The sequence below is a fragment of the Ranitomeya variabilis genome, chromosome 1 (assembly GCF_051348905.1).
Source record: "Ranitomeya variabilis isolate aRanVar5 chromosome 1, aRanVar5.hap1, whole genome shotgun sequence".
Taxonomy (NCBI): domain Eukaryota; kingdom Metazoa; phylum Chordata; class Amphibia; order Anura; family Dendrobatidae; genus Ranitomeya; species Ranitomeya variabilis.
In genome coordinates, this window is record NC_135232.1 from 133457610 (window position 1) to 133484157 (window position 26548).

A 26548-nucleotide genomic window follows, 5' to 3' on the forward strand; every position below is an offset into this window, starting at 1 on the left:
AAAAAAAGTTGTGCAGTGCAGAAAGTAGTTACATAGCAGTTATTTACTATTGCATTTTTAACTATTTGTTTTAGAAGCTGAAATCACTACACATGTATTACACTATTACATAACTGTAAAGGTTTGTCATATAAATTATTTGTTTATCGAACTCATGTTTTGTATTTCTGTATTTATATACAATTGCTTATATTTACTGGATTCTGCACATATTAAGAACATGTTAATTGCTGAATATATTTCTGTAAGCAGTATGTGCATCTGTGATGGTCTCTTCAATATTCATTAGGATATGGTTTTATCATCTTTTCTGTTGTTGGTATTAAGCATTAAATATACTGTAGACTTACATATACAGAAAAAAAGGATGCTTGTTTAAAAGTTTGCTTTTGTTTATAAATAAATATAGAGCATGAAAACAATCTTCTTAAAATGATTGTCACATATAGTCAATGAGGCTACAAAGCTAATTAGAAGAATTATATATATATTTCCTGCAAGACAATAGAGCCTACTTAGCCCCTTTGAACTCATAAATATTGGAAAATCTGACTCCTAACAGTGGTATATTTTTTTAGAGCAAATACCCAAAGAAGGATGACCCTAGATACCAAGCTCGTTCCTCACAATATTCCTATTCCTTTATTTCTCAAAACATTTTTCCCTTTAATCACCTAGCCATGCTCTTAGTTGAAAGAGCTTGGTTACAGTGACCTTTACCTTCCACCTCTTCCTAAAGGACATCATCCTTTGAACCCTCAGTCAACTTTCAGCTAAAATAACGTTACATTATAGTATTCCACCTCAAGTAAAACTCTAATCAATTATCTTGGATTATGTGGAGTCTGATTCCACTGTGACAGTTGCGTAGAGATTCAAGCAAATAAGGTAGCACACTGTAGCGCTGAAACATGCAAGCATGAAACATGAAAATTTAACTGCATTACTGCACTAGAAATATGAAAAATGAGAGCGTTTAGCGCATAAAAAAGGCCAATTTTATGTGTACCTGGTAGCCACTTTACGGCATCTCTCTTATACCAGGTCCTACGATTTCCTTCCTCACTGAGTTGCGTAGAGATTGGCGAACCCAAACGGTAAAGTTCAGGGTCCATACTGCAAACCTACTGTTCGGGCACAGACCCTGAACATGGACTTCACCAGGAAGTCCGTGTTACTGTTCGGTTTTGCCACCCCTAACACCGGATGTTTCTCCCGCTGTCATCTGCATGACAGCGCGAGAAACACAGGCGGCTCTGATCGGAGGTAAGATCATTACAACTGGTCAGAGCACTGCGGTTCCCACACTGTCAGTTTACATCCAGTCACAGGCGTCAGCTGATTGGACTACTACTCCCATCAGCCTACACCTGCTGTCGCTGATCACAGCGAGCTCAGGTGCCGTTGATGGCTGTATTCATCAGCCGGTGCCTGCACTATAAATAAATAAATACAATAAAAAAAGGTGTGGGCTACCCTGTATTTTTGATAACCAAACAGGCAAAACTGACAGCTGCGGGCTGCAACCCTCAGCTGTAAGCTTTAGCAAGGCTGAATATCAAGATTAGAGGGGTCGCATACCATTTTTTTTAAAATTATTTAAATAAATAATTAAAAAACGTGGTTGGGTCCCCCACACTTTTGATAAGCAACCAAGCTAAAGCAGACAGTTGGGGGCTAGTATTTTCAGGCTGGTAAGGTGCCATGGATATTGCCCCAGCCTAAAAATAGCAGCCTGAAGCCGCCCCAAAAAAGGTGTATGCAGTACATGTGTCAGTTCTGGCACGTTGCCTGGCTCTTCCCACTTGCCCTGTGGTGGTGGCAAGTGGAGTTATTATTTGTCTGGTTGATGTCCTCTTTGTATTGTCAGGTGACATCAAGCCCACGGTTTAGTAATGTAGTGGCGTCTGTAAGACGCCTCTCCATTACTAATCCTATAGTTATATTCTTAATAAACACACAGCCAGTATAAAGTAGTTTATTTGAAATAAAAAAAACTACTTTTTTTAATCTGAAAATAACAAGCACAGTTTTACTCACATAACGCACAATCCATTGAAGCCATCATCTCCTGTAAAAAAATTGAAAAAGAAAATAATAAACAACAATATTACTCACTTAAAGCCCATTCCATTGAAGTAGTAATTTCTTGTAAAATAACAAAAATAAAAAACAACCATATCCCTCACCTGTCCGACATTCTGTCCCACGCCGTAATCTATGTCTGCAATAAATAATTTTCAACCTGGATGGTGCCAAAATGCGACCATCCAGGCTGGAAACCACTGAAGAATGAGCTGCTGTGAACGCAGCATCAGTGACCAGCGGTGATGTCATTGAGATTACCACAGGTCACTGAGTCTGCATTCCCAGCTGGGCCACTGAACTACGGTGACGTCAGTGAGATCACTGCTAGCACCGTGACAAAAAGTTTCACGGTGCAGTTCTGAGCTCAGTGTGTTCACCAGAGGTCATATGCCTCTTCCTTACTAACTTGTGGGCTTGATGTCACCGGACAGTACAAAAGGTGATATCAGCCCCACAAATATTAACCCCGCATGCCACAGCCACAGGGCAAGTGAGAAGAGGCAGGCAAAGCACCAGAATTAGCACATCTTATAGATGAGCCTTTTTAGCTGCGGGCTGCTCTTTTTAGTCTGGGGGCCAATATCCATGGCCACTTACCAGCCTAAGAATACCAGCCCCCAGTTGTCTGGTTTAGCTTGTCTAGTCATCAAAAATGAGGAGGAAACCATGGTATTTTTTAAAAATATTTATTTAAATTTTAAAAAATGGTGTGGAGAACCCTCTATTCTTGATAACCAACTGTGCTAAAGCTGACCGCTGAGGGTTTGCAGCCTGCAGCTGTCAGTTTTGCCTGGCTGGTTATCAAAAATACAGGGAAATCCACAGCTTTTTTTTATTTATTTATAGTGCAGGCGCAGGCTGATGAATATTTCCATCAGCCGACTCCTGTAAACGGAGGTAAACTTTTTACCCCCGATCACAGCTACGGGTGTAATGCAACTGCAAGGCAGTTGCACGCAACTTCCACCAGGGGGCGCAGGTAAGGGGAAAAAGGTAGCACTCACCATGTAGCACAACATTGGAAAGCGAGAAGCGCCACCAGGAGGCGTAGAGTAGGCAGACAGGCCGGTCAGCAACAAAGAGGAAGACGAAGTACCAGAAGTCACAGCAATGTACGTGGTCAGAGACAAGCCAGAAATCAACCAGACGGGAGCGCAGGATCTAAAACGTGAGACAAAAGACATAGTTGGGGTACGAACAAAAGAGTCAAAGCCAGACGGGAAACGTAGTAACAGAGACGGAAAGCAGGCGGTAGGGATCAGAATTCAAGCCAACTCATACACTGTAGGAAACCACCAAACACACACTAAGTCAGGCATAGGGAACGGGTCAGGCACAAATACGGGTAATCAGAGGCAGAAGGATCACTAGGGTATATGGGTCAGCTGCTCAAGCCAGGGACTGGAACTATCACTGATAAATGTTACAGGGAGTGTCACCAATAAATAGTCACCCATGAACCAAAGAGAGGCAGGAAAGGCTAACCCCACCATAACCAGGCCAGGGAAGGAAAAGCAAAAGCAAACCCCGACCTGGATCATGACATTGGGCTCATGCTGTCATCTGACAACTTTGGTGCCGCAGCGCTCAGACCAGCTGTAATGATCTTACCACAGACCAGAGGTAGGGTTTGCTGCTCTGTCATGCACATGACAGCGTGGCAAACAGTTGATATTTGGGATCCTCATTCATGTGAATGAGATCCGGGTTTGGGACTGTTCTGGTACCCAAACCAAACTTTTTATAACTGTTTGGCCAAATCTGCCAGACCCGAACATCCAAGGCTTCAACCATCACTACAGTTGAGTGTACACTGTGCACTGCTCATATTCTGTTGGCATCAGACTTGTGTAAAACACCAAGAAATATAGCACTGTACACTGAATAATAGAAAACATGTAACTAGGACCACTGTAGGATGGTCTTTTTTAAATTATACATCTTACATCAGTCCAAATGACTTGCTTTCTGTAAGTCAGTGTATATCTCTATACCTCTTGCTCTTGGTGACAGGTACACTTCTCGATAGACTAATAGGCAGCTACAGATGGCAGACCTGGAGATATTTTTCATATCTCCCATTGCTATAAGAAAAGATTGACTCCCAATAATTTTGTTGTTGAGGTTCAGTGGTTTGACAGATGAAGTCTCCTTCCTCTGTCAAACACTTTAGATTCCGCAGTCGCTATTCATTGCAGCCTTTAAGTGATAAATGGCCAATAAACAATATACTGTGGAGGTTATTAAATTAACGGACCCTAACCAGGATTTCAATTCTTTAAATTCCAACATCCATTCCATTGTCCAGGACACAGAGACATATGCAGATACAAGTACGTTACAGGAAATAACTGAAGGTCAGATTTTCATTTAAACCTAGTGGTGTTATTGATTTCATGCCACAAATACAGGGTGGGCCATTTATATGGATACACCTAAATAAAATGGGAATGGTTGGTGATATCAACTTCCTGTGTGTGGCACATTAGTATATGGAAGGGGGAAAACTTTTCAAGATGGGTGGTGACCATGGCGGCCATTTTGAAGTCAGCCATTTTGGATCCAACTTTATTTTTTCCAATGGGAAGAGGGTCATGTGACACATCAAACTTATTGAGAATTTCACAAGAAAAACATTGGTGTGCTTGGTTTTAACATAAATTTATTCTTTCATTAGTTATTTACAAGTTTATGACCACTTATAAAATTTGTTGAAAGTGCTGACCATTGTATTGGATTGTCAATGCAACTCTCTTCTCCCAATCTTGACACACTGATAGCAACACCGCAGAAGAAATGCTAGCGCAGGCTTCCAGTATCCGTTGTTTCAGATGCTGCACATCTCTTGTCTTCACAGCATAGACAATTGCCTTCAGATGACCCCAAAGATAAAAGTCTAACGGGGTCAGATCGGGAGACCTGGGTGGCCATTCAACTGGCCCACGTCGACCAATCCACTTTCCAGGAAACTGTTCATGTAGGAATGCTCAGAACTGACACCCATAATGTGGTGGTGCACCCCTTCTGAGGATGACTGCCATCAAAACGGGTGTGAAGGGGTACGCTGGACGGAACTGGGTATTTATATTTATCTGTGGTTTTTACTTTTGCTACTCTAATTAGTTCCCTTGATCTTTGATATGCATGACATTGTCCCTGATTGCCCTTAGGGGATTATGCAGTTTATGATTTATTACACGTTTTTTCCTGAGGCTAATCAGGGAGAGAGGAACTCCCAGATACATGTGTGTGATGTATTAAGTATTTTATATCTGTCTTGAGACTCTTTTGGTTATGAGCACCATGCACTTTATTCCGTATTTACCTATATGCAATATTGAACTGTGCCTAAAGCCGATGATATTAAATTCTTTATCTTGGATGTAATACATGTGGTATATTTATACCCAGGATATTGTCATCATACGTGTTCTGTCCAATGTATGTCTCTTTCCTTCCTGTTTTTTCAGTTTGCTATTATATTCTTAAAACATTTTAAAATTTGTATTTTGAATAAAGACATTATTGATTCGTTACGCCGTGTTGGGGGACTTTTGTTGCTAGTTTACAGACTTTGTGAACCTTTCCATGTTGTTTGTATTTGGTCCAGATTTTAGACACAGCTGACTGTGAACAACCAACATCTTTTGCAACATTGCATGATGATTTACCCTCTTTTAAGAGTTTGATAATCCTCTCCTTTGTTTCAATTGACATCTCTCGTGTTGGAGCCATGATTCATGTCAGTCCACTTGGTGCAACAGCTCTTCAAGCTGTGATCACTCCTTTTTAGATGCAGACTAACGAGCAGATCTAATTTGATGCAGGTGTTAGTTTTGGGAATGAAAATTTACAGGGTGATTCCATAATTTTTTCCTCAGAATTGAATGACTCCATAATTTTTTCCCTATGCTTGGTTAAAAAAAGTAACCATTACTGACTACCTCAATTTTTGTTCCTGATTTATTTTAGTGTTCTTAAAGCCAGAAAGTTGCTATTTGAAATGACTCTAGTTTTGTGCCATGTCTGTGATCTGCTTTTTTTCTACAAAATTAAACAACTGAATGAACATCCTCCAAGGCCGGTGATTACATAATTTTTGCCAGGGGTTGTATAACATACATTTAGCCGTATAACATGTTGTGGATGTTGGGATTAAAGCCATAAATACGGTCCAAAAATGGAAAATGGATAAGGGACGTTGTTAGTATGAGGGAACACTTCAATAAATACATTCATGAAGCTGCTGTTGTAAGTAGTGGATACTTTTGGCTATTGGTACCTCAGTTCACAATAAAAACAAGGCCTGAGGTTTTGTCTAAGTACTAGGCAGCATGTAATTGGGGAGATCTTCAGTTATTGTATGGGACAATGTTAAAGGCTAGAATAATGTGCTCAGATACTAACAGGCTACAGAAAAAGAGGAAAGCACACAAGCTGGAAATAAGTAGAGTATTGGAGCTATGCTTGTCACATCTGCCACTTCCCCTCCTATCCGCCTACATACTTACCTGGCATTGCGCGCTCCTGCTGCTGCAGCGTATTCCAGGTCATCCTCTGGCTCTTGGCGTTCCTCTTCGCGCGCGCCCAGCCTGTGTGCGCATCCATCATCCTCCTCGCTTCCGGTCTCTTCACCCTCTCCCGGCTCCCGCCGGCGCGCATGCGCGCTTCACCTCCTGACTTCTGCGGCGCACATGCATCGCCACGGATTGGTTCCCGGTTGCTCCGTTCCTCCTTCCCTTGATCCTGAAGGATCCTGACCCAGAAGTTCTACGGTACTCCTCCTATAAATCAGGTTGCTTCTCCCCCTGCTCCTTGCCTGATTGTCAATTGTACCTTGTGCTTGATTCAGGTCCCTCGCTTTCCAGCGTTTCTCTGTCTAACTGCCTGTAAGTCCTGTATTTTGTCTTGCCCTGTTTCCTGTGCTAACTCACCCCGTTACCTAACGGCGTGCCCACCTTGCGCCATCTCCATTTGTCTCTTTTCTGTTTTGTGTCCCCACCGTGTCCTGCTACCTATATCCCCTCTCAGACTATTAGTAGCCCTATCCTAGTCTCCACTCTTAGCTACCCGCTTCCTCGTCCGCCTTTTCCTGTGACTCCTACCTCCTGTCCCCAGGTATCAACTTCCGCGGCAATAGTCTCCCCTGGGCCTGCCCCTGACGGTCCTTGTATAGGGGTGGTCCACCAGGCCAGCTCACCCTTGGGAGGTTCGTTGTTGCGGTCCTGTGGGTTCACTTTAGGAGTTTCTCTCCTTATTCCGAGACCTTACAGTACAATCAGGCCATGGACCCCGCTGGTACTCCATCCCCAACCCAAAAGGAACTTTTATTTCTGCGGGAGAATCAGACTAGGATAATGTCCTTCCTTAAAACTATGGAGTCTCGCCTGTCGGCCTTTCAGACATCCGATCCGGGCTTCGCAACCCAGCTGGCCAGTCTCCAACAGGAGCTTGCTCAGCAGCGTGATACCCAGGCCCACATCCTCAATTATATGGCGTCTGTGGATGACCATCTTCTTGCCCTTCAGTCCGCTGCCTCTGCCTTGTTCCAGGCTGCAATTCCCCACCCGCCGCCCCGCCTGGCAAAACCGCAGCGGTGCAGTGGAGATCCCAAGTTATGTAGGGGGTTTCTTAATCAGTGCCAACTACATTTTGAGTTGCTACCACAGCAATACCCCACAGATCGAGCCAAGGTGGCCTTCGTGGTGTCCCATCTGGAGGGAGAGGCTTTAGCATGGGTCAATCCCCTTTGGAAGCAGGGACGATACTTTAGTCTCACAGTTCTCCATCTTTCTCGACACCTTCCGTAAGATATTCGATGGGCCTGGTTGCTTGGTTTCCGCTACGGAGTCGCTCTTTAACCTCCACCAGAGTACGCTCTCTGTGGGTCAATACGCCATTCGGTTTCGCACATTATCTTCCGAGTTAGGTTGGAACAATGAAGCCTTGGTAGGAGCTTTTTGGCGTGGTCTTTCAGCTCGGATTAAGGATGAACTGGTGGGTCGAGATACTCCGACATCTTTGGAGGAGCTGATCTCCTTGGCGACTCGCATTGACTTACGCTTTCAGGAGCGTTCCCGTGAGGTCGCTAGGGAGAGATTTCCTTGACTTCCTTCAGCTATCCATAGTCCTCCTGTCAGGGAGAGACTAGGTGAACGAGAGCTAATAACCCGGGCCCCTGCAATTTCCCTCAGACTAGGGAAATCCTGACTGACCCTCTACCTGGAGTTTACACTGATGGTGTGCATGTCCAGGCCTCGAACCTCACCCTGCCTCCTGAGCTTAGCCCTAGGCTGAAACCTCCGCCCACCACCCAGTGAAAAGCTAATACTCCAATACCCACAGTTAGCACAGACAAGGATAAAGGAAAATATACATAGTTACATAGTTACATAGTTATTAAGGTTGAAGGAAGACTTTAAGTCCATCTAGTTCAACCCATAGCCTAGCATGCCCTAACATGTTGATCCAGGGGAAGGCAAAAAAACTTCATGTGGTAAGAGTAAGCTCCATCATGGGGAAAAAAATTCCTTCCCGACCCCACATACGGCAATCAGACTAGTTCCCTGGATCAACGCCTTATCAAGGAATCTAATATATATACCCTGTAATATTATACTTTTCCAGAAAGGTATCCAGTCCCCTCTTAAATTGAAGCAATGAGTCACTCATTACAACATCATACGGCAGAGAGTTCCATAGTCTCACTGCTCTTACAGTAAGGAATCCGCGTCTGTTATTATGCTTAAACCTTTTTTCCTCCAGACGTAGAGGATGCCCCCTTGTCCCTGTCAGCGGTCTATGATTAAAAAGATCAGCAGAAAGGTCTTTGTACTGTCCCCTCATATATTTATACATTAACATAAGATCACCCCTTAGTCTTCGTTTTTCCAAACTAAATAGCCCCAAGTGTAATAACCTATCTTGGTATTGCAGACCCCCCAGTCCTCTAATAACCTTGGTTGCTCTTCTCTGCACCCGCTCCAGTTCAGCTATGTCTTTCTTATACACCGGAGACCAGAACTGTGCACAGTATTCTAAGTGTGGTCGCACTAGTGACTTGTATAGAGGTAAAATTATGTTCTCCTCATGAGCATCTATGCCTCTTTTAATGCATCCCATTATTTTATTTGCCTTTGTAGCAGCTGCCTGACACTGGCCACTGAATATGAGTTTGTCATCCACCCATACACCACGCTGCAGACACTCAGGAATACACTATAAATGTGCAGGGCAAAATAAACACAAATATAGGAAGGAGTAAATAAGACAAAGGAAAATATACCACCAGCAATGAATCTCCAACCACCAGCTCTCCTCACCAGACCGAGATAACAACGCACAAGACAGAAGCTATAATCGGCGACGCCCAATGATCAGGAGAACTATTTAAAGGCAATGGGAATGGCCCAGCTTCCAATCCAAGGATTAGATAAATTAGCCCCGGAACAGCTAGATAAAATCTAGCAGACGCCAATGAGCAAATAGTGGTCAAAAGCAGAATTGCCGCTGTCTTTCGGACGACCTGGTCTGAACAGCGTCCGACATGACACCTCCTCGCTCAAGCCCTGTGTCGAGTTCGGCTGTTCCTGCCTCGGATCCCATGCAAGTGGACCGACTCAAGCCTGTGGAGCAGCGCCGAAAAGAAAGACTCACACAGGGTCTCTGTTTCTACTGCGGTAGTGCATCTCATTTTCTGCGTTCCTGCCCCCTGAGACCGGGAAACACCTCCGCCTAGGAAAGGTAAGAGAGGTCTCCCTAGGTGATTCTGATTCCTTTCTACCCTTGACTCTTTCTGTTCTTTTGCACTTGGGTTCCAAGTGTTCTTCTGAAGTAGCTTATGTCAATTCAGGTTTCATCCAGCTCGATGCGGTCAGAAGACTTCAGATTCCTGTCAGATCCCTGGAGAGTCCTCGGCAGATTGCTTCGGTCGAGGGTCAACCCCTGCAGGAGTCCGTTACTCTGGTCACTGAAGAGTTGGAACTTCAGATCGGAATCTGATACCGTGAGAGGATTGTCTTCTACGTGCTTCCCTCGCTGTCTCATACGATTCTTCTTGGCCTTCCTTGGTTGAGAACACACGAGCCTACTCTCGTCTGGCGGTCTGGGGACATTCTGCGTTGGGGACAATTCTGCCAAAATAAATACTTGCTTCCCATCCAGATGAAGATCTCTTCGCGGTCGACTTCGGTGTCTCCTGATTTACCATCTGCTTATTGGGCCTTTGCTGATGTCTTCAATAAGAAGGAGGCGGAGATCCAGCCTCTGCATCGTCCATATAATTGCCCGATTAATCTTGTTCCTGGTTCCACTCCACCTAGGGGCCGGATTTACCCCTTGTCCACTTCCGAGACCCAACTATGTCCAAATATATCCAGGAGAATTTAGCCAGAGGCTTTATTCATAAATCTTCTCCCGCGGGTGCAGGTATTTTTTTGTTAAGAAGAAAGATGGTTCCCTCCGTCCCTGCATCGACTACTGAGGTCTCAACAATATCACGATCAAGAACAAGTACCCACTTCCTCTCATTCCAGAGTTGTCTCCGGGGTGCGCGAATCTTCATAAAATTGGATCTACGTGGAGCCTACAATCTCATCCGTATCCGTCCTGGTGATGAGTGGAAGACTGCATTCAACACCCGAGACGGCCATTATGAGTATTTGGTTATGCCATTCAGCTTGTGCAACGCTCCCGCAGTATTCCAGGAGTTTGTGAATGATGTGTTCCGTGATCTATTATATTCCTGTGTGGTGGTGTACTTAGATGATATTCTTATATTTTCTCCAGATCTCTCTACCCACCGAAAAGACATCCGTCAAGTTCTTCTTCGTCTTAGAGCGAATCGTCTGTATGCCAAGCTCGAGAAATGTGCCTTCGAACAGTCTTCTCTACCGTTCTTAGGGTATATCATATCTGACTCTGGTCTACATATGGATCCGGTAAAAATGTCCGCCGTACTCAACTGGCCACGTCCTCAGGGGACCAAGGCAATTCAACGGTTCCTTGATTTCGCCAATTACTACCGGCAGTTCATTCCACACTTTTTCACCCTGTCTGGTTCTATCTCCGTTCTGATCCGCAAGGGGGCAAACTCTCACTCCTGGCCTCCTGAGGCCGAGAATGCCTTCCGGTCCTCAAAACAAGGCTTTGCTACAGCTCCCGTTCTCCATCGGCCTGAGATTAACAAGCCGTTCATTCTGGAGGTGGATGCTTCTGCCATCGGAGCTGGAGCGGTTCTTTCTCAGAGGTCTTTTCTAAGACCTTCTCCGCCTTCAAGAAGAACTATACTATTGGTGACAGAGAACTGCTGGCTATCAAATTAGCATTGGTGGAATGGCGGTATTTGTTGGAGGGAACAGTACATCCTTTCAAGATCTACACAGATCACAAGAAACTGGCATACATCCGATCAGCGAAAAGACTTAACCCTCGGCAGGCCAGGTAGTCGTTGTTCTTTGACCCGATTTGATTTTGAGTTACCTTTCCGTCCTGGTGACAAGAACTTCAAAGCTGACACTTTATCCAGATCCTTTCTTACTACCGATGTCGAGGAGGCCTTCACATGTCGTGGATCCGAACAAGGTTATCCTGGTTGCTTCCGTAGTTTGACTTTGTTTCCTCCGGGGAAGACTTTTGTTCAAGAGAACTACAGGAGGCAAGTTTTACATTGGGCTCATGCTTTCAAGTTGGCAGGTCATGTCGGTTTCAAGAAGACCCTTACTTTGGAATCGCGATACTACTGGTGGCCAGCTCTTCCTCTCGACGTCTGAAGTTTTGTCACTTCCTGTCCCTCGTGCACCAAGAACAAGGTTCCTAGGCATCCTCCCTCAGGTCTTCTGCATCCGCTTCCTATTCCTTCGGCTCCTTGGCGACATATTGCAATGGACTTTATTACTGATCTACCTCTCTCTTCTGGTCATACTGTTATTTTTGTAGTCGTGGATCGATTTTCCAAGATGGCTCATTTTGTCCCTCTTCCTGGATTACCTTCTGCTCCCGAATTGGCAAAAGTCTTCATCAATCATATTTTTCGGATACACGGCTTTCCTCAACATATGGTTTCAGAGAGAGGAGTCCAGTTCACCTCACGCTGACCCGGAAGTTCTACGGTACTCCTCCTATAAATCAGGTTGCCTCTCCACCTGCTCCTTGCCTGATTGTCAATTGTACCTTGTGCTTGATTCAGGTCCCTCGCTTTCCAGCGTTTCTCTGTCTAACTGCCTGTCAGTCCTGTATTTTGTCTTGTCCTGTTTCCTGTGCTAACTCACCCCGTTACCTCCCAGCGTGCCCACCTTGCACCATCTCCGTTTGTCTCTTTTCTGCTTCATGTCCCCTCCGTGCCCTGCTACCTATATCCCCTCTCAGACTATCAGTAGCCCTATCCTAGTCTCCACTCTCCGCTACCCGCTTCCTTGTCCGCCTTTTCCTGCAACTCCTACCTCCTGTCCCCAGGTATCAGCTTCTGCGGCAATAGTCACCCCTGGGCCTGCCCCTGACGCTCCCTGTATAGGGGGTGGTCCACCAGGCCAGCTCACCCTTGGGAGGTTCGTTGTTGCGGTCCTGTGGGTTCACTTTAGGAGTTTCTCTCCTTATTCCGAGACCTTACAGTGCTGATATATGAGCCACAGAAGGCAGCAGTTCCCTGGATATACAGAGAGGTCACATCCATCCAATATCACTGGAAGTGGTGTTCAGCAATTGGAAACTTACAAGTGCTTCTCGCAGAATTAGAATATCATCAAAAAGTTAATTTATTTCAGTTCTTCAATACAAAAAGTTAAACTCATATATAGAGTCATTACAAACAGTGATCTATTTTAAGTGTTCATTTCTGTTAACGTTGATTTTTATGGCTTACAGACAATGAAAAAACAAAAGTCATTATCTCAGTAAATTAGAATACTTTATAACACCAGCTTAACCCCTTCACCCCCAAGGGTGGTTTGCACGTTAATGACCAGGCCAATTTTTACAATTCTGACCACTGTCCCTTTATGAGGTTATAACTCTGGAATGCTTCAACGGATCCTGGTGATTCTGACAATGTTTTCTCATGACATACTGTACTTAATGATAGTGGTAAAATTTATTTGATATTACCTGCGTTTATTTGTGAAAAAAACAGAAATTTGGCGAAAATTTTGAACATTTCGCAATTTTCCAAATTTGAATTATTATGTAATTAAATCACAGAGATATGTCACACAAAATACTTAATAAGTAACATTTCCCACATGTCTACTTTACATCAGCACAATTTTGGAACCAAAATTTTTTTTTGTTAGGGAGTTATAAGGGTTAAAAGTTGACCAGCAATTTCTCATTTTTACAACACCATTTTTTTTTAGGGACCACATCTCATTTGAAGTCATTTTGAGGGGTCTATATGATAGAAAATACCCAAGTGTGACACCATTCTAAAAACTGCACCCCTCAAGGTGCTCAAAACCACATTCAATGAGTTTATTAACCCTTCAGGTGTTTCACAGGAATTTTTGGAATGTTTAAATAAAAATGAACATTTAACTTTTTTCACACAAAATTTACTTCAGCTCCAATTTGTTTTATTTTACCAAGGGTAACAGGAGAAAATGGACCCCAAAAGATGTTGTACAATTTGTCCTGAGTACGCCGATACCCCATATGTGGGGGTAAACCACTGTTTGGGCGCATGACAGAGCTCGGAAGCGAAGGAGCGCCATTTGACTTTTCAATGCAAAATTGACAGGAATTCAGATGGGACGCCATGTTGTGTTTGGAGAGCCACTGATGTGCCTAAACATTAAAACCCCCCACAAGTGACACCATTTTGGAAAGTAGACCCCCTAAGGAACTTATCTAGAGGTGTGGTGAGCACTTTGACCCACCAAGTGCTTAACAGAAGTTTTATAATGCAGAGCCGTAAAAATAAAAAATCATATTTTTTCACAAAAATTATCTTTTCGCCCTCAATTTTTTATTTTCCCAAGGGTAAGAGAAGAAATTGGACTCCAAAAGTTGTTGTACAATTTGTCCTGAGTACGCTGATACCCCATATGTGGGGGTAAACCACTGTTTGGGCGCATGGGAGAGCTCGGAAGGGAAGGAGCGCGGTTTGACTTTTCAATGCAAAATTGACAGGAATTGAGATGGGACGCCATGTTGTGTTTGGAGAGCCACTGATGTGCCTAAACATTAAAACCCCCCACAAGTGACACCATTTTGGAAAGTAGACCCCCTAAGGAACTTATCTAGAGGTGTGGTGAGCACTTGGACCCACCAAGTGCTTCACAGAAGTTTATAATGCAGAGCCGAAAAAATAAAACAAACATTTTTTCCCACAAAAATTATTTTTTAGCCCCCAGTTTTGTATTTTCCCGAGGGTAACAGGAGAAATTGGACCCCAAAAGTTGTTGTCCAATTTGTCCTGAGTACGCTGATTCCCCATATGTGGGGGGGAACCACTGTTTGGGCACATGGGAGGGCTCGGAAGGGATGGAGCACCATTTGGAGTGCAGACTTAGATGGAATGGTCTGCAGGCGTCACATTGCGTTTGCAGAGCCCCTAATGTACCTAAACAGTAGAAACCCCCCACAAGTGACACCATTTTGGAAAGTAGACCCCCTATGGAACTCATATAGATGTGTTGTGAGAGCTTTGAACCCCCAAGTGTTTCACTACAGTTTATAACACAGAGCCGTGAAAATAAAAAATATTTTTTTTTCCACAAAAATTATTTTTTAGCCCCCAGTTTTGTATTTTCCCAAGGGTAACAGGAGAAATTGGACCCCAAAAGTTGTTCTCCAATGTGTTCCAAGTACGCTGATACCCCATATGTTGGGTAAACCCCTGTTTGGGCGCACGGGAGAGCTTGGAAGGGAAGGAGCACTGTTTTACTTTTTCAACGCAGAATTGGCTGGAATTGAGATCGGACGCCATGTCACGTTTGGAGAGCCCCTGATGTTCCTAAACAGTGGAAACCCCCCAATTATAACTGAAACCCTAATCCAAACACACCCCTAACCCTAATCCCAACGGTAACCCTAACCACACCTCTAACCCAGACACACCCCTAACCAGGGCCGGACTGGGACTAAAATTCAGCCCTGGCATTTGACGTTACACAGGCCCACTTGTCACACGGTGACTGTATAATATCTTTGTACACTTTTAGGCAGGGCCGGTTTTAGGCAAAGTGGGGCCCCAGGCAAAGTTTAAAAGGAACCTGTCACCCCATTTTTTCCGTATGAGATAAAAATACTGTTAAATAGGGCCTGAGCTGTGCATTGCAATAGTGTAGTTTGTGTACCCCGATTTCCCACCTATGCTGCCGAAATACGTTACCAAAGTAGTCGTTTTCGCCTGTCAATCAGGCTGGTCTGGTCAAAAGGGCGTGGTGTCTTCCCCCAGATTTTGCTTAGTTTTCCGTTGGTGGCGTAGTGGTGTGCGCATGCCCAAGGTCCCGAATCCACTGCACAGGGGAGTGGAAAGAGCGCGATGTGCACGATTTCATTGGTGATGGGTGCGCAGAAGCGGCGCTCTGCTGGCCACGGCTTCAGGAAAGTGGCCGCGGGATGCCGCGCGTGCGCAGATGGAGATCGCGGCGGCCATTTTCCTGAAGCAGAGTTCGCATCTCTGCTTCAGGAAAATGGCCGCCGCGATCTCCATCTGCTCACGCGCGGCATCCCGCGGCCATTTTCCTGAAGCCGCGGCCAGCAGAGCGCCGCTTCTGCGCACGCGCGGCCAAAGGAAGATGGCCGCGCCCACCCATCACCAATGAAATCGTGCACATCGCGCTCTTTCCACTCCCCTGTGCAGTGGATTCGGGACTTTGGACAGTACAGTATAATGCAGCCACCACCCTACAGAGTATAATCCAGCCACCACCCTACAGAGTATAATGTACCCCCATAGAATATAATGCAGCCCCCCCAATAGAGTATGATAAAATCACCCCTCATAGAATATACATATAATACAGCCCCCCCATAGAATTTAATGTAGCCCCAAATAGAATAGAATACAGCCCACCTCCCCATAGAATATAATGCAGCCCCATCAGAGTATGATGCAATCATCCCTCATAAAATCTAATACAGCCCCCCATAGAATATAATACAGCCCACCTCCCCATAATATATAATGCAGCCCCCCATAGTATAAGACAGCCTCCCCTACAGAATATAATATAACCCCGCAATAGTATATAACACAGCCACATAGTATATAACATGGCCTCCCCCATAGAATATAATATACCCCCTATAGTATATAGCAAATCCCGCATAGTATATAGCACAACTTGCATAGTATACGGCACAGCATGCATAATATAGCACAGCCCGCGTAGTATACAGCACAGCCCACACAGGGGTATATAGAGCACAGCCCGCACAGGGGTATATAGAGCACAGCCCGCACAGGGGTATATAGAGCACAGCCCGCACAGGGGTATATAGAGCACAGCCCACACAGGGGTATATAGAGCACAGCCCGCACAGGGGTATATACAGCACAGCCCGCACAGGGGTATATACAGCACAGCCCGCACAGGGGTATATACAGCCAAGCCCACACAGGGGTATATACAGCCAAGCCCACACAGGGGTATATACAGCAGAGCCCACACGGGTATATACAGCAGAGCCCACACAGGGGTATATACAGCAGAGCCCACAGGGGTATATACAGCAGAGCCCACACAGGGGTATATACAGCAGAGCCCACACAGTATACAGCAGAGCCCATACAGGGGTGTATACAGCAGAGCCCACACAGGGGTATATACAGCAGAGCCCACACAGTATACAGCAGATCCCACACAGGGGTATTTACAGCAGAGCCAACACAGGGGTATATACAGCAGAGCCCACACAGTATACAGCAGATCCCACACAGGGGTATTTACAGCAGAGCCCACACAGGGGTATATACAGCAGAGCCCACACAGTATACAGCAGATCCCACACAGGGGTATTTACAGCAGAGCCCACACAGGGGTATATACAGCAGAGCCCACACAGTATACAGCAGATCCCACACAGGGGTATTTACAGCAGAGCCCACATCTCGTCACCCCCCCCCCCCCCCGATAATGGCCCCACAGTCCAGTTTAAAAAAAAAAACACTCTCCTCACCTTTCCTTTTGCCCACGCTCCTCCTGGCTCCTGTCTCCTGTCTCGGCGGCTGCAGTCTGCCCGGGACACAGCAGGTGCGCGATGATATGACGTCATCGCGCACCCGCAGTGTCAGAGGCAGAGCGGGGAATGATGGGAGAGGGGGCGTCAGCGCGGACTCTCTCTCCTCCATCATTGCATTCAACTATACCGGCGTCATAGACGCCGGTATAGTTAAATGCGGCGGCGGCGGCACTGGCGGGGGAGGGAGGGGGAGGAACAGTGCAGCGGCCCACTTCTGGCACCGGCCCTTCTGGCATTTGCCAGAAGAGCCCGATGGCCAGTCCGGCCCTACCCCTAACCCTAATCCCAACCCTATTCCCAACCGTAAATGTAATCCAAACCCTAACCCTAACTTTAGCCCCAACCCTAACCCTAGCCCTAACCCTAGCCCTAGCCCTAACCCTAACCCTAGCCCTAACCCTAACCCTAATGGGAAAATGGAAATAAATACATTTTTTAAATTTTTTAATTTTTCCCTAACTAAGTGGGTGATGAAGGGGGTTTTGATTTACTTTTATAGCGGGTTTTTTAGCGGATTTTTATGATTGGCAGCCGTCACACACTGAAAGACGCTTTTTATTGCAAAAAATATTTTTTGCGTTACCACATTTTGAGAGCTATAATTTTTCAATTTTTCTTTTTTCTTGTCTTGTTTTTTGCAGGACGAGTTGACGTTTTTATTGGTAACATGTTCGGGCACGGGTGATTTTTTGATCGCTTTTTATTCTGATTTTTGTGAGGCAGAATGACCAAAAAACAGCTATTCATGAATTTCTTTTGGGGGAGGCGTTTATACCGTTCCGCATTTGGTAAAATTGATAAAGCAGTTTTATTCTTCGGATCAGTACGATTACAGCGATACCTCATTTATATCATTTTTTTTTATGTTTTGGCGCTTTTATACGATAAAAACTATTTTATAGAAAAAATAATTATTTTGGCATCGCTTTATTCTGAGGACTATAACTTTTTTATTTTTTCGCTGATGATGCTGTATGGCAGCTCGTTTTTTGTGGGACAAGATGACGTTTTCAGCGGTACCATGGTTATTTATATCCGTCTTTTTGATCGCGTGTTATTCCACTTTTCGTTTGGCGGTATGAGAATAAAGCGTTGTTTTTTGCCACTTTTTTTTTTTTTACGGTGTTCACTGAAGGGGTTAACTAGTGATATAGTTTTATAGGTGGGGTCGTTACGGACGTGGCGATACTAAATATGTGTACTTTTATTGTTTGATTTTTTTTTTATTTAGATAAAGAAATGTATTTATGGGAATAATATTTTTTTTTTCTTTATTTAGGATTTTTTTTTTCACACATGTGGAAATGTTTTTTTTAACTTTTTTACTTTGTCCCAGAGGGGGACATCACAGATCGCTGATCTGACAGTTTGCACAGCACTCGGCGATCTGTCTTAGAGCGCTGCAGGCTTACCAGAGCCTGGTCTGCACCCGGAAGTAATCCCTGCAGGACCCGGATGCAGCCCCGTGGCCATTTTGGATCCGGGGCCTGCAGGGATAGGAGGTAAGAGACCCTCGCAGCAACGCGATCACATCGCATTGCTCCGGGGGTCTCAGGGAAGCCCGCAGGGAGCCCCCTCCCTGCGCGATGCTTCCCTGTATCGCCGGCACACCGCGATCATGTTTGATCGCGGTGTGCCGGGGGTTAATGTGCCGGGGGCGGTCCGTGACCGCTCCTTGCACATAGTGCCGGATGTCAGCTGCGATAGGCAGCTGACACCCAGCCACGATCGGCCGCGCTCCCCCCCGTGAGCGCGGCCGATCGCGCTGGACGTACTATTCCATCCTTGGGAATTAGGGCCCACCCTCACATGGACGGAATAGTACATCCAATGGCAGAAAAGGGTTAAAAAGTGATTTTAAAATCAGAAATGTTGGCTTCCTGAAATGCCTGTTCATTAAATACACTCAATACTTGGTCAGGGCTCCTTTTGCATCAATTACTGCATCAATGCAGCCATCAATACAGCGTGGCATGGAGGTGATCATCCTGTAGCACTGCTGAGGTGTTATGGAAGCCCAGGTTGCTTTGATAGCAGCCTTCAGCTCATTTGCATTGTTGGGTCAGGTGTCTCTCATCTTCCTCTTGACAATACCCCATAGATTCTCTATGGGGTTAAGGTCATGCGAGTTTACTGACCAATCAAGCACAGTGATAATGTTGTTTTTAAACCAGGTATTGGTACATTTGCGTGGACAGATGCCAAGTCCGGCTGGAGAATGAAATTTTCATATCGAAAAAGCTTGTCAGCAGAGGGAAGCATGAAATGCTCTAAAATTTCCTGGTAGAAGGCTGTGCTGACTTTGGTCTTGATAAAACACAGTGGACCTACACCAGCAGATGACATGTCTCCCCAAACCATCACTGATTGTGGAAACTTCACACTAGACCTCAAGCAGCTTGGATTGTGGCCTCTCCACTCTTCCTCCAGACTCTGGGACCTTGATTTCCAAATGAAATGCAAAATTTACTTTCATCTGAAAACAAATCCTTGGACCACTGAGCAACAGTCCAGTTATTTTTCTCCCTGGCCCATGTAAGACGCTTCTGGCACTGTCTATTGGTCATGAGTGGCTTGACACAAGGAATGCAACACTTGTAGCCCATGTCCTGGATACGTCTGTGTGTGGTGGCTCTTGAAGCAATGACTCCAGCAGCAGTCCACTCCTTGTCAATTTCCCCAAAATTTTTGAGTGGACTTTTCTTAACAATCCTTTCAAGGCTGCGGATATCCCAGGTGCTTGTGCTCCTTTTTCTACCACACTTTTTCCTTCCACTCAACTTTCCATTATTAAGCTTGGATTCAGCACTCTGTGAACAGCCAACTTCTTTAGCAATGACCTTTTGTGGCTTACCCTCCTTGTGGAGTGTGTCACTGACAGCCTTCTGGACATCAGTCAAGTCAGCAGTCTTCCCCGATAATGACTTTTGTGTTTTCATTGGCTGTAAGCCATAATCATCAACAATAACAAAAACAAATACTTGAAATAAATCACTCTGTTTGTAATGACTCTATATAATATATGAGTTTCACATTTTGTATTGAAGTACTGCAATAAATTGACTTTTTGATGATATTCTAATTTAGTGAGAAGCACTTGTAGATCAGGTTGCAAACTGCATATCATGTCTGAAAATGAAGGAATGCGGTTTGCACCTATTTATATGTTAATTTGTTCCATAGCCTTTAAGTCTTATAGAATGTGTAGGAGATTGCTTGAGTATTACTTGAGAGACAACAGAATAGGAATAGGGTGATGTTTGTGCCTAATATCTGCCGTTGTCCTTCTTAGGATCTTTTGACACTTGACCTATAGCAAGCAGACTTTTCAAACCCTAAAAATGTAGCTTTGGTGAAAATGTTACCTATTAAGTTTCTTCAATGCCAAATGAAAGGAATTTTAGTGAACTTTTATTATGTTTATTATGCTAACGCTAATTCTGGACTGTTGGATGTACAGGAACAGTTATTAGTTATTAATGTGTTCTCTGGAATGAGGCAAAGGCAAATTCTGGTAAATACAGAAAATGTTCTTGTGTATTCATTATTTATTACATTATTTATTTTTATTATATTTTGCACAATTTATAACATTTCTTTTCATGTTCTTTTTCCAGCATTGTGCAATGTAAGCTTCCTGAAGCAGGTTCAGTTCTTGGATGTGGAAGAGAACCATGGGAAGAGCATTACATCTGTATCTACAAAGAGGCACAGGTGCTGTACCAGATAGCTTTGGTTTCATACACATTACACAGTTTTGGTGTAAGTTGAATGTTGTGCAATAATAACAAGTAACAACACATCTGACTGGTTTAAGTCTTTGAACTTTACAAAAAGTATTTATAATTAGTGTTGAGCATTCCGATACTGCAAGTATCGGGTATCGGCCGATACTTGCTGTATCGGAATTTCCGATACCGAGATCCGATACTTTTGTGGTATCGGGTATCGGGTATCGCAACAACATTAATGTAATAATGTGTAAAAAAGAGAATTAAAATAAAAAATATCGCTATACTCACCTGTCCGACGCAGCCGGGACCTCAGCGAGGGAACCAGCAGCGTTGTTTGTTTAAATTTCGCGCTTTTACTTGGTTACGTGAAGTCCCGGCTTGTGATTGGTCAGGGCGGCCATGTTGCCGGGACGCGGACCAATCACAGCAAGCCGTGACGAAATTACGTCACGGCTTGCTGTGATTGGTCCGCGTCCCGGCAACATGGCCGCCATTAACCAATCACAAGCCGTGACGTCACGGGAGGCTGGACATACGCGTATTTTGAAAAGCGCGCGTGTCCAGCCTCCAGTGACGTCCCGGCAACATGGCCGCCATTAACCAATCACAAGCCGGGACGTCACGGGAGGCTGGACATGCGCGTATTTTGAAAAGCGCGCGTGTCCAGCCTCCAGTGACGTCCCGGCAACATGGCCGCCATTAACCAATCACAAGCCGGGACGTCACGGGAGGCTGGACATGCGCGTATTTTGAAAAGCGCGCGTGTCCAGCCTCCAGTGACATCCCGGCAACATGGCCGCCATTAACCAATCACAAGCCGGGACGTCACGGGAGGCTGGACATGCGCGTATTTTGAAAAGCGCGCGTGTCCAGCCTCCAGTGACGTCCCGGCAACATGGCCGCCATTAACCAATCACAAGCCGGGACGTCACTGGAGGCTGGACACGCGCGCTTTTCAAAATACGCGCATGTCCAGCCTCCCGTGACGTCACGGCTTGTGATTGGTTAATGGCGGCCATGTTGCCGGGACGCGGACCAATCACAGCAAGCCGTGACGTAATTTCGTCACGGCTTGCTGTGATTGGTCCGCGTCCCGGCAACATGGCCGCCCTGACCAATCACAAGCCGGGACTTCACGTAACCAAGTAAAAGCGCGAAATTTAAACAAACAACGCTGCCGGTTCCCTCGCTGAGGTCCCGGCTGCGTCGGACAGGTGAGTATAGCGATATTTTTTATTTTAATTCTTTATTTTACACATTAATATGGTTCCCAGGGCCTGAAGGAGAGTTTCCTCTCCTTCAGACCCTGGGAACCATCAGGAATACCGTCCGATACTTGAGTCCCATTGACTTGTATTGGTATCGGGTATCGGTATCGGATTGGATCCGATACTTTGCCGGTATCGGCCGATACTTTCCGATACCGATACTTTCAAGTATCGGACGGTATCGCTCAACACTATTTATAATATTAAAAGTGGATGTAGCATTGATTTCAACAATTTATGAAATGAGTTTACCAATGATTTATTTATACATTTGAAGCAGATCCCTAAAATTATCAGAATTGTTTTCTTCCCTTCAATTTGATATTAAATATGTAGGGGTCTGCATTAAATGGGCTACCATATTATATAATGAATTTACCATCATTGGTCATTTAATTCACTTTGTTAGGTGGTGCTGACTAGTGTTACATTTTACATAAATTATTTTTTTACATATATAATTTATTTAATTATTGATCACACACTGAGAAACTTGCTCTAAGCTATGGTGGGGGCGTGTTTTTTCTCCAGTGTGTTGCTGCCTGCTTATGATTGGTCAGCATTATACAAGGGGAGGAAGCACACACCCCAGTGAAAACTATCTGATAACTTTTGTTTAGTTCAGTGTGTGTTAACTCATTAGGGGACAAATATTTTGATTGCTAACATTTCTGCAATGGAGAAATGAAATTAAAAAAAAATGAAAAAGTTGTAATCAACTTTGCAGCCTTTATTACTTTCTGTGTTTTTAGTTCAACATGAAACACTTTGTGAAAGTCCTTCTTAAATATTAAGTTAGCTATTGTTCCCTTACTATCCCATAGCATCTCTAGTCCCAGGTCCTTGTTTCGGTTTTGTGCTCCACACAGGTCAGTAATTCCTATATCAGCACATGGCTTAAGCAGTATGTGAAGGGGGCTGGCTATTTTTTTTCCAGTAGTTTAGCCAACATAATTTTTCAATTTATAGGCTGACTAGTGGTCTTGCTTAGCAGTCAGCCATCCCACTTCATGCACTGCTGCACTCACGTGCCGACATATATATGTATACATGATCACAATGGCTATGAGAGGATCAGTGCCCTGGAGATAATAGGACTATATTTGTAAGTTATATATCTTACTATTGAATGAACATTTAGATATATTTTTATTAATTATAATACCCCTTTAAGCCATTGGATGACAGTATAAACGTCTTTGATATCTTGTGCAGAGGGCATCACTACCTCTTCTCTATGTGGCAGCGATATGGAGTCAGGAAGGGTCCAGTTTCCAGAGGTCATATGGTATCCACAACCATTTTTCTTGCTCAGGGTTTATTCTCCACCTCAGCCTGCCTTTAGGTTTTGATACTTACCTCAACACATCCCAATTACAGAAGGTGATTCTTAAATAGCTGAAAATCTTCACGTCGTCTAAGCTTAAAACTAATTGAGTCTGAGATGTAATGATAAACCTGTGTGTGTCATCGTGTCCATTCCTACGCACTATAGATATAGGATTGAGTTACTGCACATTACATCTCCCACCTGCCATATGTCAGACTTGTATATGTTCGGTGCGGAGATGTGGCATAGCTGTAGTCTGTGTGATAACCTGCGACTATATGACCTGTGTCCATGATCTCAGTGCCCAGGGCAGGAGGGCACTGATAGTTTTCAGTGATGATGTCTGGCTTAGTAGCAGGCAGTACAGCTCCTCCCTCCTCCATCTTCTCTGAGTAAGACACTGATAATGTGATACACTCAAGAAGCAAAACACAGCAAGGCATGTCACCCTGACCCATCTCATCAGCCACCTACACTGCCTATGATATCAGCCCCATGGTTCAGGTAAGTGGCATGATCCATCTCAGCAACTTTTACATGTAGACGTGAGGATCCGCTTCAGGAAGGATTACTACTGTGCAAACACTAATTCCAGATCACCCCTATCTTCAGTGCCTAGGAAATCCCTAATTCCTGGGAAGAGAAGGGAAGGATAGTGCTACAACAGTATTGCCATGTGCTGCCAGTTATTCATCTTCTGCAGGCTCCACTTCTTTCATCTAGGATATATTCCGTGTAGTCATCACAACATAATACACACGATATAAAAACTACTGCAATCTAGTGTGACTGTAATGTTTACTAAGTGCATAGTGGGATCTGTTATATATTGATTGTTTTTGCAAAACTGTATTCAGGAAAGTTATTATTATTATTATTAGATTTAGACCTTTTGGGATCTGCTATATCTCATCTCATTGCCTTATTATACTGATAGTCATGTTGATAACCAGAAATGTTGCAGTTTGCAGACTACATCCCGACATGTGCTCCATCTGCTATGCCTATGAGTGTTTTCCTGTATATCCGAGTCAGACATGTATCTGACAGTCAGAGAGTACCCTGGCAGTTCATCTGAGCCCATACCAGGATTGTGTTACCATATTCCAGCTTTGCATTGTTGAGCGAGTTGCATTCTTTTACAATGAGCTGCAGTCAGGTGTCAATATTAAATAATTTAAAGTTTTCAGCTTTATCTAAGACAACAGGAGCTTTTCAGCACAGCAAGTGGTAGAGTGCTGCAGTGATGCAAAAAAATGCTGACATTTTTACATGTTATTTTGGGTTGCTTTTAGCTTTATTAGTGATTGGTTAATTAATAGTGATGAGCGAATATACTCGTTACTCGAGATTTCTTGAGCATGCTCGGGTGTCCTCTGAGTATTTTTTAGTGCTCGGATTTAGTTTTTCTTGCCGCAGCTGAATGATTTACATCTGTTAGCCAGCATAAGTACATGTGGGGATTCCCTAGCAACCAGGCAACACCCACATGTACTTATGCTGGCTAACAGATGTAAATCATTCAGCTGCGGCAAGAAAAACTAAAACTCTGAGCACTAAAAAATACTCGGAGGACACCCGAGCGTGCTCGAGAAATCTCGAGTAACGAGTATATACGCTCATCATCACTATTAATTAATGAGTGTTAGTGCAAATATTTTGTTTTGTTATTATTGTGGGGGAAAAAGCTATGAGAGATAAAAAGGCAACATGGCTGAAAAACATCATACCTAGAGCATTGTGAATTGGGGAATAAAAGTCACAAATCAAAAACAATACAAGTTCCATAGAAACATGATCAGTATTATCGATCAGTGCCGCTGTAATACAGTAATGGTCAGGTTGTCATATTTCTAAATATTACATTGTCCACTAATGTGGCCATCAACAGGTCAGTCCCACCACCCGGATCTGGAGCGCCCCCACACCGCCGCAGGGCCGAGGGGTACCCGGAGCCGGGCCTCTGGGTCTCAGTCCTGGGGTTGTCACGGTGGCTAGACCCGGTCCGTGGCCCTGTCTGTCAGTGGGGGACGTCCGGTGCAATAAGTGGTGTTGTAACGGTGCAGTTGTGGGGTGCAGGTCGCGGTAAATAACAAGGACACCAGGTTGCAGTCTCTTTACCTCTTTACTGAAGGTTTTTGGAGACCTCAGTCCAGAGCGCTGTTAACTGGGTTGTCAGAGACCGGCCGGTCCAAAGGCACATCAGGAGTTCTCTTTACAGGTGGGAATCAGTGTCTACCTGCTAGCGCTGGGTGTTGTAGTTCTTCCCTGCTGAGCTCCCGGGATAGACCTCACAACTGTTTCTGTCTGTCTCTATTGTTCGTTCTCTTCGTCCTCCAGGTGATATGGTAGGACGCACCCGTATGACGGGGTAGGCCTGGAGTTCTTCCGGGACCCTAGAGTCGCCCCTCTCCCACAGCTGCCTCCGTTGTCTGCTTAGGTGTTAAGTGAGACAGCCAACCTGTAATTAGCTGTCTGGCCGTGGTTTGCAGTGTACTTAAAGTCTCTTACTTGCTCGGCGTTCCGGCCACCGACTGTTTGCGCCTCAGAAGGATGTTGCCTCGGTCTAACAGCACGACTCCTTCTGGTCCCAATACTTCTTTACTGTATTCCCGTTGTGCACTGGTTAGTTCTGCTCTGAGGAGTCTGCCAGGATCCCATCCCTGACAGGTCCTCTCACTAGCTCTTCCCAGCTACTTCTCCCTGTCTTCCTGTCCAAGCCCCAGTTTTACCAGAGTTGTGAGGAGTGGCCTACTAGATAGGACCACCCCCCCTGGTGGCTGGAGTGTGAAGTGTGGTGTGAGTGTACCTGGTCAGAGAAACTCCTTAGTGCAATCAGACGTACCATAGCTCCCCATAGTGGCGGAGCCACAGTACTGCAACAACCAGGACTCTGGGGTGCTGCACTCCCCCCCGGTTAAATCCAGTACTCCGGGACTGGGAAAACA

General features: G+C 44.8%; 1 protein-coding gene across 1 annotated transcript in view; it reads left to right on the top strand.

Annotated features, from left to right (window-relative positions):
- Positions 1–26548, top strand: part of ADGRV1 (adhesion G protein-coupled receptor V1) — a 742217-nt gene that overhangs the window by 2095 nt on the left and 713574 nt on the right. Inside the window, exon 2 of the mRNA XM_077289021.1 lies at positions 20886–20982. Within this exon, the coding sequence (XP_077145136.1) occupies positions 20928–20982 (55 nt within the window). The 5' untranslated portion in view covers positions 20886–20927. The remainder of the gene's footprint in view (positions 1–20885; positions 20983–26548) is intronic.